Genomic DNA, 13,514 nt, shown 5'->3' on the forward strand with positions numbered 1-13,514 from the left:
AGCCACATAAATACTGTGGCAACAAGAGCAGGTCAGAGGCTGGGTATTCTGCGGCGAGTGTCTCACCTCCCGACTACCCAAAGTCTTTCCACCATTTACAAGGCACAAGTCAGAAGTGTGATGGAACACTCTCCACTTGCCTGGATGAGTGCAGCCCCAACAACACTCAAGAAGCTCGACACCATCCAGGACAAAGCAGCCCGCTTGATTGGCACCCCATCCACCACCTTAAACATTCAATCCCTCCACCACCGGCGTACCGTGGCTGCAGTGTGTACCATCTACAAGATGCACTGCAGCAACTCACCAAGGCTTCTTCGGCAGCACCTCCCAAACCCGCGACCTCTTCCACCTAGAAGGACAAGGACAGTAGGTGCCTGGGAACATCATCACCTGCAAGATTCCCTCCAAGTTACACACCATCCTGACTTGGAAATATATTGCCGTTCCTTCATCGTCGCTGGGTCAAAATCCTGGAACTCCCTCCTAACAGCACTGTGAGAGTACCTTCACCACACGGGCTGCAGCGGTTGAAGGCGGCGGCTCACCACCACCTTCTCAAGGGCAATTAGGGATGGGCAGTAAATGCAGGCCTTGCCAGCGACGCCCACATTCCAGGAACAAATAAAAAAAACTGATAAATCGAATGGGACAACATAGCAAGTAATTTCCATTCTCATCTTTCTTTCATTTGTAGTCTGGTATTTTCTCCAGATCGTGGAGCTTGTACATCCCCATTTTATTTTAGTGCGTAAAGAACATCAGAGATAAGAGACTGATAAGAGGATCTTATTCAAGATCAACAAGCTGAATCCCGAGAAACTGTTGACAACAGGACGAAGCAGGGGATGAAGCTCAGAAGAGAATAGATGCAGAGACAGATCAGTGAAAGGTCATCGCCCTGAAACGTTAACTTCGTTTCTCTCTCCACAGATGCCTGACCTGTTGAGCATTTCTAGCATTTTATGCCCATCCACATCAATGGGGCTGTGGTGGAAAGGGTGGACAGCTTTAAGTTCCTCGGAGTCCACATCACGGAAGACCTCTCCTGGTTCCTCAATACCTCCTCTCTGGTGAAGAAGGCCCAGCAGCGCCTATATTTCCTAAGGAGGCTGAAGGGATGTAACCTGTCACCCCTGATCCTCTCTAACTTTTATCGCTGCACAATAGAGAGCATCCTGACGAACTGTATCACAGTATGGTATGGCAGCTGTAGCTACTATGACCGGAAAGCCCTGCAGCGGGTAGTCAAAACTGCCCAACACATTACCGGCACCCGGCTACCGACCATAGAGCACATATACCAGAAACGCTGTTTACGGAGGTCACGGTCCATCATCAAAGACCCTACCCACCCCAGCCACAGTCTGTTCGCCCTCCTGCCATCTGGGAGACGCTACAGATGCATTCGCACCCGTACGACCAGATTTAGGAACAGCTTCTTTCCCAGGGCTGTCATCCTACTGAACTCCACAAATAAACTCTAAAGCCTGCACATCTGCCAATGCACTTTATTATGGTTATGTTTATGTTAATGTATTACAAGCCAAATGTATGTTGAATGTTTAAATGTCTCAATCTAAATGTACACTCTCGGGAGCCGCAAGCCTACATTTTGTTGTACTGCACTTGTGCACTAACAATGACAATAAAGTTGATTATTATTATTTATTTCACATACAACTATTTCACATTTGGAATGGACTACCCAAGGAGAAATACTGAGGCTGACAACGACAGTATTTTTAAGAGGGATTTGGACAGTCTCTTGGTGAGACAATTAACCGAGGGATGTAGGTAGAGCTGCGTGCTCTATTTTAGAACTCTGGGACCGGCCACGTGGACTAAAGAGGTATTTTTTGGTCCTGTACATTCCTACCTTTAACACTATTCCCCTTAGCTTCAAAGAGCAGAAGAAATTCCTTTAGTGTGATGAAGTAATGGTGCTCATACAATGGCAGTGTGCGGAGTGACAAATTCGAGTGATCTGAATCCCAATTCACAAGTTACTGACCTTTGGGCAGGTCAAGACGACAAAAATCCACGCTGACCCAAAATTTGCGGTCAGCGGCGAAGCGATGGCGATCGCCGCTGACCTCGAAGAAAGCTGCCCACAAAGATCTTGTGATCTCTGTGGCGAAAACTTTAACTTTCTCGACCTCAATTTGATTGTAGCGCTGCCAAAAATGGATCCCCAGTGCACAGCAGCAGTGAGGTCATCAATCTGGCTAAGCAGCCAATCACATTGAAGAATTCTCGCAGACAGCAAACCAGGAAATAAAAAGCACAGATAATCATTCACTAAAAATTTTTTTTTTTTTTTTTCCAGAGCGCGAAATAAAGATTGGGACATACATCTGGGGTTAAGGTAGAAGCTGAAATATCATAAACAAACACATTTTTTTAAATCTAGTAATTTTGATCATAATGGAGAAATTTGACATTCCACATAAAATTAGTTTTTCAGGACCAGAACGGTTGTTCAGCAGTCAATATGCCGTTAAAACTCCAGTTATACCTCTTTCAATAAGGCTTAACTTTTTAACGAGGTGTTTAATGGCGATATTAGAGTGGAAAAGGGAACGTTTTCGTCAGTTCAAGTGATTTCACCGATTGCTGGCTATGGGGAGTTCCATAGTGCAACCTGTGGTGGAGCAGGGAATGACTGACTGCAACTTCAGGATTTCCACGTTAATCTGCACATGCGCTAAATCCTGAAGTTACTGGCAGTTTCAGAGGGGTAACGACGGCGAACGCTGACAGTTTCGCCGTGATTACCACCGCAAAATCCGGGCCTGTATTTTTCGACAATTTATAAACATTCCATCGAGACTCAATGACATCTGCTGTTCCAGCGAAATATTTGTCCTCTCAAAACTATAAAATGAACGACAATGAAAGTATCAGCTCTGCTTAGGAATTCATCGAAGGGGCAATTAGAAACTTCCTTGTAGAAATATTTAATCAGAGACTTACCAGTGCTTGCTGTGACTGCACTGCTTGTATCCCTAGTGCCTGCTGACTCTGCTGTTGTTGTTGTTGTTGTTGTTGCTGCTGCATCTGCAACCAGAGAGGACAAAGCATTGCTGCATTCAGAAGATAAGAGAATCGCAGGATTTTACATGACAGGAGGAGTGCGGCATCGGCAGCGGGTGGAGGCGGAGCTGAGCGGCAGAGCGACTACAAGAGGCCCCAGAGGCTCAGGTAGGCCCCAGTGCGGCATCGGCAGCGGGTGGAGGCGGAGCTGAGCGGCAGAGCGACTACAAGAGGCCCCAGAGGCTCAGGTAGGCCCCAGTGCGGCATCGGCAGCGGGTGGAGGCGGAGCTGAGCGGCAGAGCGACTACAAGAGGCCCCAGAGGCTCAGGTAGGCCCCAGTGCGGCATCGGCAGCGGGTGGAGGCGGAGCTGAGCGGCAGAGCGACTACAAGAGGCCCCAGAGGCTCAGGTAGGCCCCACCAATCTCCAATCTCAGGGAAGGAGAGGTGTAAAAAGTATTCAAGGTGTGACGTCACCACAAAGCGGGTAAGTGATTGGTTGGTAAGTATTTCTCCCTTTATAAGCTTAAATCTCCTTGGTTTATAGTTTCTAAGGTGTGATATTCACCATCTAGAATCGAGGCAGAGGGTATTTAAGAATAATATTAATAAATTTAATTAATTACATAGAATGGGAGATCAGGCGATGTGTTGCTGCTGCAATATGTGGGAGCTGGTGGACACCATTGATGCTCACGGTGATCACATTTGCAGTAAGTGTTGGCTGCTCGAGGAATTCCGGCTCCGTGTTGAAGAGCTGGAGACCAAGCTTCAAACACTGAGACACATCAGGGAGGGGGAGAGTTACCTGGACTCTGTGTATCAGGAGGTAGTCACACCAATTAGATTAATTAATTCAGATGTAGTCCGTGGCCAGGGTCAGGATGGTGTGACTAGAAGTGAGGCAGGTACGGGGATCCAGGAGGTAGTGTTGGAGGAGCCGCAGCCCTTGCACTTGTCCAACAGGTTCGAGGCTCTTACTCCCTGTGAGGATGGGAACAGGGACTGCGGGGAGGATGAGCAACCTGGCCACAGCACCGTGGAGCCATTCAAGTGGGGGGAGTTAAAAGAAATGTTGTAGTGGTAGGAGATAGTATCGTTAGGGGGATAGATAGAGTTCTCTGCAGCCGAGAGCAAGAGTCCCGAAGGCTGTGTTGCCTGCCCGGTGCCAGGGTTAAGGACATCTCCTCTGGACTGGAGAGAAACTTGGAGTGGGAGGGGGAGGATCCAGTTGTCGTGGTCCATGTTGGTACAAACGACATAGATAGGACAAGGAAAGAGGTTCTGCTGAGGGAGTTTGAGCAGCTAGGGGCCAAATTAAAAAGCAGAACCACAAGGGTAATAATCTCTGGATTATTACCTGAGCCACGAGCAAATTTGGCTGGGACAAATAAAATTAGAGAGTTAAATGCGTGGCTCAAACATTGGTGTGGGAGAAATGGGTTTTGCTTCCTGGGACACTGGCACCAGTACTGGGGCAGGAGGGAGCTGTTCCGTTGGGACGGGCTTCACTTGGCCAGTGCTGGGACTAGAGTCCTGGCGGATCATATAACTAGGGCTGTAGAGAGGGCTTTAAACTAACTAGTGGGGGGGAGGTTCCTAGGGAGCAAATAATACAAATGACAACAGAGAAGGTCATAGACTTAGGAAGCAGTGGGGAAATTAAAAACCAGAGCATGTCAGGAAGGGGCAGAAGGTATGGAGTAAAAGGTAAAGTAATAAAAAGGGCAAAAGCAGGAACTAAGTGTCACAAAACATCTTTGAAAGTTCTCTATCTGAATGCACGTAGCATTCGTAACAAAATAGATGAGTTAATGGCACAAATAACTACATATGGGTATGATCTTGTGGCCATTACAGAAACATGGCTGCAGGGTGACAATGCCTGGGAATTAAACATACCAGGTTATTTAGCGATCAGGAAGGACAGGCAGGAAGGAAGGGGAGGTGGGGTGGCTATGTTAATAAAGGAAGGAATCACTGTAATACAGAGAAATGATATTGGGTCAAAAGATCAGGACAATGAAACAGTTTGGGTGGAGGTAAGGAATAATAAGGGGAAAAAAACACTAGTGGGCGTAGTCTATAGGTCTCCGAACTGTGGCAACTCTGTTGGACGGAGTATCAATCAGGAAATAGTTGAGGCTTGTAATAAGGGAACATCTATAATTATGGGGGATTTTAACTATCATATTAATTGGACAAATCAAATTGGGCAGGGCTGCCTTGAGGATGAGTTCATTGAGTGTATTAGGGATGGGTTTCTTGAGCAGTATGTAACTGAACCGACCAGGGGGCAGGCAACCTTAGATCTGGTCCTGTGTAACGAGACAGGATTAATTAAAAATGTCCTAGTAAAGGATCCCCTTGGAATGAGTGACCATAACATGGTTGAATTCCATATTCAATTAGAGGGTGAGAAGGTTGGATCTCAAACAAGCATGCGAAGCTTGAATAAAGGAGACTATGAAGATATGAGAGCGGAATTGAGTAGAGTGGATTGGGAAAATAGATTAAAGGGTAAGACGATACATGATCAGTGGTGTACATTTAAGGAGTTATTTTACAACTTCCAAAAAATATATATTCCACTGAGAAGGGGTGTAAAAGAAAAGACAGCCATCCGTGGCTAAGTAAAGAAATTAAGGATAGTATTCGACTAAAAACAAGGGCATATAAGGTAGCCAAATCTAGTGGGAGGATAGAGGATTGGGAAAACTTTAAAAGACAGCAAAAAATAACAAAAAGATTGATTAAGAAAGGGAAGATAGATTATGAAAGTAAATTAGCAAAAAATATAGAAACAGATAGTAAGAGTTTTTATAGTTATATAAAAAGAAAAAGGGTGGCTAAAGTAAATGTTGGTCCCTTAGAGGATGAGACCGGGAAATTAATGGTGGGAAATATGGAGATGGCAAAAACACTGAATGAATATTTTACATCAGTCTTTACAGTAGAAGACACTAAGAATATCCCAACACTGGACAAACAGGGGGCTAAAGGGGGGGGAGGAGCTAGCCACGATCAAAATCACTAAGGAAGTGGTACTCGGTAAAATAATGGGACTCAAGGAGGATAAATCACCTGGACCTGATGGCTTACATCCTAGGGTCTTGAGGGAAGTGGCGGTAGGGATTGTGGATGCATTGGTAATAATTTTCCAAAACTCCCTGGACTTGGCAATGGTCCCGGCAGACTGGAAAACTGCTAATGTAACACCCTTATTTAAAAAGGGCAGTAGACAGAAGGCTGGAAACTATAGACCGGTTAGCCTAACATCTGTGGTAGGTAAAATTTTGGAGTCCATTATTAAGGAGACAGTAACAGGACATTTGGATAATCATAATTTAATAAGACAAAGTCAGCATGGTTTTATGAAGGGGAAGTCATGTTTGACAAATTTGCTGGAGTTCTTTGAGGAAGTAACGTATAGGGTGGATAAAGGGGAACCAGTGGACGTAGTGTATTTAGACTTCCAAAAGGCATTTGACAAGGTGCCACACAAAAGATTATTGCTTAAGATAAAAAATCACAGGATTGGGGGTAATATTCTGGCATGGATAGAGGATTGGCTATCTAACAGAAGGCAGAGAGTTGGGATAAATGGTTCATTCTCAGACTGGCAATCAGTAACTAGTGGTGTTCCGCAGGGGTCAGTGCTGGGTCCCCAACTCTTTACAATCTATATTAACGATTTGGAGGAGGGGACCGAGTGTAACATATCAAAGTTTGCAGATGATACTAAGATGGGGGGGAAAGTAGTGAGTGAGGAGGACATAAAAAACCTTCAAGGGGACACAGACAGGCTAAGTAAGTGGGCAGAGATTTGGCAGATGGAATACAATACTGGAAAGTGTGAGGTTATGCACTTTGGCAGGAAAAATCATAGAGCAAGTTATTATCTTAATGGCAAGAAACTGGAAAGTACTGAAGTACAAAGGGATCTGGGGGTCCTGGTGCACGAAACTCAAAAGGTTAGTATGCAGGTGCAGCAAGTGATTAAGAAGGCCAAATTGAATGTTGGCTTTCATTGCTAGGGGGATAGAATATAAAAATAGGGAGGTATTGCTTCAGTTGTACAAGGTATTGGTGAGACCGCACCTGGAATACTGCGTACAGTTTTGGTGTCCACACTTAAGAAAGGACATACTTGCTCTCGAGTCAGTACAAAGAAGGTTCACTCGGTTAATCCCGGGGATGAGGGGATGGACATATGAGGAGAGGTTGAGTAGATTGGGACTCTACTCATTGGAGTTCAGAAGAATGAGAGGCGATCTTATTGAAACATATAAGATTGTGAAGGGGTTGGATCGGGTGGATGCAGGGAAGATATTCCCGATGATGGGTGAAACTAGAACTAGGGGGCATAGTCTTAGGATAAGGGGCTGCTCTTTCAAAACTGAGATGAGGAGGAACTACTTCACTCAGAGGGTAGTAGGTCCATGGAATATGCTGCCCCAAAAAGCTGCAGAAGCTACATCATTACATAAATTTAAAACAGAAATAGACAGTTTCCTAGAAGTAAAGGGAATTAAGGATTACGGGGAGCGGGCAGGAATTTGGACATGAGTCTAGGTTCAGATCGGTCATGGCCCTGTGGGTAGCGGAGCGGGCCCAGGGGCCGTGTAGCCTGATCCTGCTCCTATTTCGTGTGTCTAATTCTGTTAGATTCAGGAGATGGTTCTGTGATAGTGGATTGGCGGTTAGGATCAGATCAGCCATGATCTTATTGAATGGCGGAGCAGGCTCGAGGGGCCGATTGGCCTACTCCTGCTCCTATTTCTTATGTTCTTATGTTCTTATCTTGCATCAGCCAGCTCTCTGAAAGTGTATCCATTTAGTCCCCCCTCCTTGTCCTGTGCCCCAACAACCAGAGAACCTCTTAAAAGTTTCTTATATTATTTTACAAACCTTTTCACAATTGCACATGTGTGGACTTGACACCAGATTTAAGCAGGTAATATTTAGTCTAATGCTGTCCAGTAAACTGTAGGGGCCCGAAACCAAACCTTTGCATAGGGCAAGGAAAATACCGCTCCTGGATGCATGATGTTATAAGGAGGGAAAGGGTTTCATTTTTGGGGTGTTTAAGTTTCTGAGACATGGTAATATTGCCACAATGTGATGGTCTTTACCAAAGTCATACTGGCAACAATACACATAGAATATACAGCACAGAAACTGGCCGTTCGGCCCAACCAGTCCCCGTCAGAAAGAGAACAGTGGGGTGGATTTAAACTGGTGTGGAGGGGGAGGGACATTCCACAATCAGTAAACATCACAGAATTGAGTCACATAATCAGCACGTTGAAAGTAGGAGATTGCATGCAGGTTCAAAATGAGAATTGAATTAGGAAGAAGATATAATGTTAAAATAGTTGACAAAATGATAAGTGATAAGATAACATTAGAGTAAATGACATCGAGCGATTATAACGGTCTTGAAACACCGATGTTATTTCCGTACATGAGCCGTACGACAACTCAGAAACTAGCGTTTCATTCTTTAGATGCAGCGAGGTCTTGTATAATATCCGAGTAGTGGAGTGGCAAGAACTGAATTTCATCTTCTCCCCCTTCCACCTCAGCCACACATGCGAGAGGGTGAGTAGGAGTAAGTGAGCAGGTCGGAGCCTGCTGGGGGCTGCTGTGTGTCACCTGGATTACGGCTCTCATTATAGGACAGCTGCAAACCCTCTGCTCTCCTCGCGCCTCTCTCTTCCTCCCAGTAGGTAAAATAATATGCCCCGATTGTTTGTGCAAGGTTAACCCTTAAAGCTTAACTAAATATGATGGAGAGAAAGAGGTTGGATGTTCAGGTGTCAGCTATCACCATTGCGTAAGGGTGTCCTTTCACTGGGTCCACTCTGGACCCCATGCAATTGCACAGTCCTAAAACCACCATCTACCTGTCTAATTCTATCCTGTCTACCCTACAACCCTCCAAGATCTCTGCACTCCTGCAATCCTGGACTCTTTGTGCATCCCTGATTTCCTTCGCTTCACCGTTGGCAGCCGTGCCTTCAGCTATCTAGGCCCTAAGCTCTGGAATTCCCTCCCTAAACCTTCCCACCTCTCCCACCTCTCCCTCTCCATCTTTCAGTTGCTCCTTAAAGCCTACCTCTTTGACCATGCTTGAAAGGGGATTGTTATAAATCTCATCATCAAGAAACTACTTATGCAATAATGCTGGACGGCCAGCTGGTGGCGCCGTCCAAGGAGTATAAATACTCGGGCGTGGGCCCAGCTTTCCAGGGACATTTTGTAAGACAAGGAGCTAGTGAAGTACAACTAGACCTCCATGTTCTGAAACAAGTTGATTAAAGGCTTGCTTTATACTCAAACCAAGGGCGGTGAGTTTTGTTCCGTCAGTGATAAATTCAATCCTGGACAGATTTGTACTGTTGGATTGTTCCGGGATGCCAGGAATGGCGTTCAGAATGGATTCTGGTGGTAAATTAAGACTTAATGGCTGCCGTGCAATGACAAGCCTGCCACATACATCAGCTGAGTGGGGTGTTTCCAGACCGAACACACAGCGCCTTTCAGGCTGATTTTGCTCCAGGAAAAGTTCAACTTCCTCTACTTGAGCAGAAGAAATCATAAAAAACATTTTTTCCAGTGTTTGGGAAGTGAGGGAAGAAGTTCTTTAGATTGAAAGTGCTCCTTGTCCAAGTATTATTCCCTAATAAGTAACACAGCATGCAGGGATAACTCTACGTGGAGTTAGGGAAAGTGAACAGTTACAGCAGGCGATTTGTTACTGCTCAGACATCAAGCTTTTTCTTCAGGACTTGGACAAAACTGTAGCCCCGATTTTAACTTAACACCCCACCCCACCGCCCCCCCCCCCCCCAACACACACACACACACACACTGGTGCAACGGAACAGATTTGGGTTAGGCGCCCGTTTTACACTCTATCTGCTTTTGAAATCAGTGGAGAGCATAATCGGGAGGGGTTTAAAACGAGCATCAAACCCGAACCCGTCCCATTCCATCGAGCGCATTAGGTTAAAATTGGGACATGTGATACTGGAGTACTAAATCCAAGTACATATGGTAAGTGTAGAAATTCATAAGATATCGCACTGTGGCAAAACACATGCCAAACACATAGGTTAGCAATTACTCCTTGGAATGGTGTGAACCTGTGGGAATCCTAGAAGTTTACGGCACAGAAGGAGGCCATTTGGCCCATTGTGTCCGTGCCGGATAAATATTGGCCAGAGCAGCAGGGAGAACACCCCTGCTCTTCTTTGAAACGGTGCCAGGGGATCTTTTACATCCAGACAAGCCCGCATGGTTTAACAACTTGTCTGAAAGGCGGCACCCTCCGACAGTGCAGCACTCCCTCAGTGCTGCGTTGGGGTTTCAGCCAGGACTTGGTGCTGAAGTCTCATGGAGTGGGGACTTGAACCCACAAACTACTGAACCCAGAGGCAAGAGTGCTACCCACTGAGCCACGGCTAACGCCCAAGTTATCTGGGAGATAAGCTCAAAGTAGAATATATATTACAGGAAACTCTCGATTTACCGACACCTAAATAACCGGAAATCTCTGTTAACCGGCAAAATTCAGGAGTAGGTTCAAGTAAGTTTTACTTCATATTAGTGGCCGTTCCTGGATCTGTGGCTGTGTAATCCCGCGGGGTTCCTGCACTTGTTGCTAAGCAACAGGGACGCTTGGTCTGTGGCCGGGGTTCTTGCACCTGTTGCTAAGCAACAGGGAAGCCTGGATTTGTTGCTGTTGTGGCAAAGCCACCAAAGAGACTCTCACAGTAACTTGTACAATTGTCTTTAATCATTATTGTTACCTTTTAATGTTTGCCCTGTTTAAACAGCGCGGGATCGATAAAATCGCAATCTGACGCGATGACATCAGACGTTCCCAACGGCGGGAAACATGATGACGTCATGACGTCAGGGTTGGAGGGCGTTTCCAGTTAGTCCTCGTGGAGTGAGCTAGTGTACAGGCCTGTTTGGAGTTTCTCCTGCGTTTCTTGTTTTGTAATACTTTCAGTGCATTAAACTAAGTTTGTTAACTACCAGTTTAGTTCACAGTGTTTTTGTTAGGAGTGCACAGACTCCTGCACTGGTGACCCCGAATCCTCACGATCGTTTTTCGCGGTGGACACGGAACGCAGGCCAGTGATGGACGCCAACACCGTGGCCTTGAAACTCCCCCAATTCTGGGAACAACAGGCGGCCTCCTGGTTTGTGCAGGCCGAGGCGCAATTTGAACCCCGCAACATCGTGCAGGACCAGACCCGATATTTGTACGTGGTCTCCGCCCTCGATAGCTCGACGGCGTCGAGGATCATCAGCCTTCTGAAGAACCCCCCAAATGCTGACAAGTATGTAGCCATCAAGACTCGGCTGCTGCAGGTATTTGGCCTTACCAAAGCGGAGCGCGCGCGCCGCTTACTGACACTACCAGGGTTAGGTGACTCCAAACCCTCGGAACTAAATGAGCCACATGCTAACGCTCCTGGGGTCCGAACCCCCGTGTTTCCTGTTCCGCGAGCTGTTCCTTACGCAGTTGCCCGAACACATCCAGGCAGCCCTCGCCAGATCGGACACTGGGGACTGCATCGCGCTCGCCGAAGAGGCGGATAAAATTTACGCGGTCCGGCAGCAATACTGCGCCATCGCGCAACGCCCCGCCCCGAGGGGCCTGGCCCCGGCGCCTCCGACGGCCGGTTACTGTTACTACCACACTCGTTTCAGCCCGAAGGCCTGCTGCTGCCGACCACTGTGTGGTTTCGTGCCCAGACCGTCGCGAGTCAAGAACACCGGGTCCGGTGCATCCCCCACGGCCACGATGGCGATTGGCGACTCCGGGAATCTCATGTATTTAACCGACTCCATCTCGGGCCATCGTTTTTTGTGTGACATGAGAGCACAGTGCTGCATACTTCCCGCCTCGGTCCTCGACCTTTGGTCCGGCGGACGGGGTCCCCCCCTCCAAGCTGCCAACGGGGGTACGATCCGCACTTGCGGGAAATGACAGGTGCAAGTCTGTTTCGGTGGCCAGCGCTTTACCTGGGATTTCGTCACCGCTCAAATTTCGCAGGCCCTTTCGGGCACCGACTTTTTAGGTGCCAACGGCCTGTTGGTGGATGTGAAAAATCGACGCCTCGTTCACGCCGCCACGCTCGACGGTATTTCAGGTGCGCGCAGCACGGCTGCACCACATTCAGTCTCCTGCGCGCGGCCACCTCCCGACGACTTCTCCCGCCTTCTCGGGGACTTCCCCGAGCTGACAAAGCCCACCTTTTCAGCTTCGACCGCCAAGCATCGGGTGGAGCATCATAGTTCGACAGCCGGCTCTCCCGTCAACACCAGGGCACGGCGTTTGGAGCCCAGCAAGCTCACGGCGGTGAAGGCGGAGTTCGCCGTGATGGAGAAGCTGGGGATTATTCGCCGGTCCAGTAGTCCCTGGTCTTCACCGCTCCACATCGTCCAAAGCCCGGCGGGGGATGGCGGCCCTGTGGCAACTATCGTCACCTCAATGAGATAACGACGCCCGACCGTTACCCCATTCCCCACATACAAGATTTCTCTGCGCATTTGGCGGGGAAGTCAATATTCTCAAAGGTCGACCTCGTCCGTGGGTACCATCAGGTCCCAGTGCACCCCCAGGATGTCCAAAAGACGGCTGTCATCACCCCTTTTGGACTTTTTGAATTCCTCCGCATGTCCTTTGGGCTTAAAAATGCAGCGCAGGCGTTCCAGCGCCTTATGGACTCGGTTCTGCGGGACCTCGATTTCTTGTTCGTCTACTTGGATGACATTCTGATTGTTAGCACCACAAAGGATGAACACCTCAAGCATCTCCGTGTCCTTTTTCAACGGCTTCAGCAGCACGGCCTCATTGTGAACCCGGACAAATGCCGTTTCGGCCTGGCGCAGCTCGATTTTCTCGGCCACCGCATAACTTCCGCAGGGGCAACGCCGCTTCGAGCTAAGGTGGAGGCGATCACGGCGTTCCCGAAGCCGCAATCCGTGAAAGCCTTACAGGAGTTCCTGGGGATGGTTAATTTTTACTACTGGTTCGTCCCCAGGGCCGCACAGCTCATGCGGCCGCTCTACAAGGCCCTCAGGGGCAAGACGGGAAAGGAGCCCGTGGTTTGGTCGCAAGAAATGGGTCGCGCCTTCGAGGATACGAAGACCGCGCTCGCGAACGCGACGATGTTGGCACATCCCCTGCCAGGAGCTATCATCGCCCTCACGACGGACGCGTCGGATTACGCTGTGGGGGCCGTCCAGGAGCAATGGGTCGACGGCGCATGGCAGCCTCTGGCATTTTTTAGCTGCCAGCTGCAACGGCACGAACGTCGATACAGTACTTTCGACAGGGAGCCGTTAGCTTTGTTTTTGGCCATCCGCCACTTCCGATTCCTCCTCGAAGGGCGCGGCTTCACTGTGTTTGTTGACCACAAACCATTGACGTTCGCGATGGCCAAGACAGCTGAAC

General features: G+C 48.0%; 1 protein-coding gene across 8 annotated transcripts in view; it reads right to left on the reverse strand.

Annotated features, from left to right (window-relative positions):
* LOC147115504 (mediator of RNA polymerase II transcription subunit 12-like protein) overlaps positions 1-13,514 on the reverse strand; it is a 637,745-nt gene that overhangs the window by 36,147 nt on the left and 588,084 nt on the right. For all 8 annotated transcript variants that reach the window (XM_085989804.1, XM_085989800.1, XM_085989802.1 and 5 more), the window contains one exon: positions 2,977-3,060. In XM_085989804.1, the coding sequence (XP_085845930.1) occupies positions 2,977-3,060 (84 nt within the window). The remainder of the gene's footprint in view (positions 1-2,976; positions 3,061-13,514) is intronic.

This window comes from Somniosus microcephalus, chromosome 6, assembly GCF_052327205.1.
Source record: "Somniosus microcephalus isolate GS21.2 chromosome 6, FLI_Smic_1.0, whole genome shotgun sequence".
Classification (NCBI taxonomy): domain Eukaryota; kingdom Metazoa; phylum Chordata; class Chondrichthyes; order Squaliformes; family Somniosidae; genus Somniosus; species Somniosus microcephalus.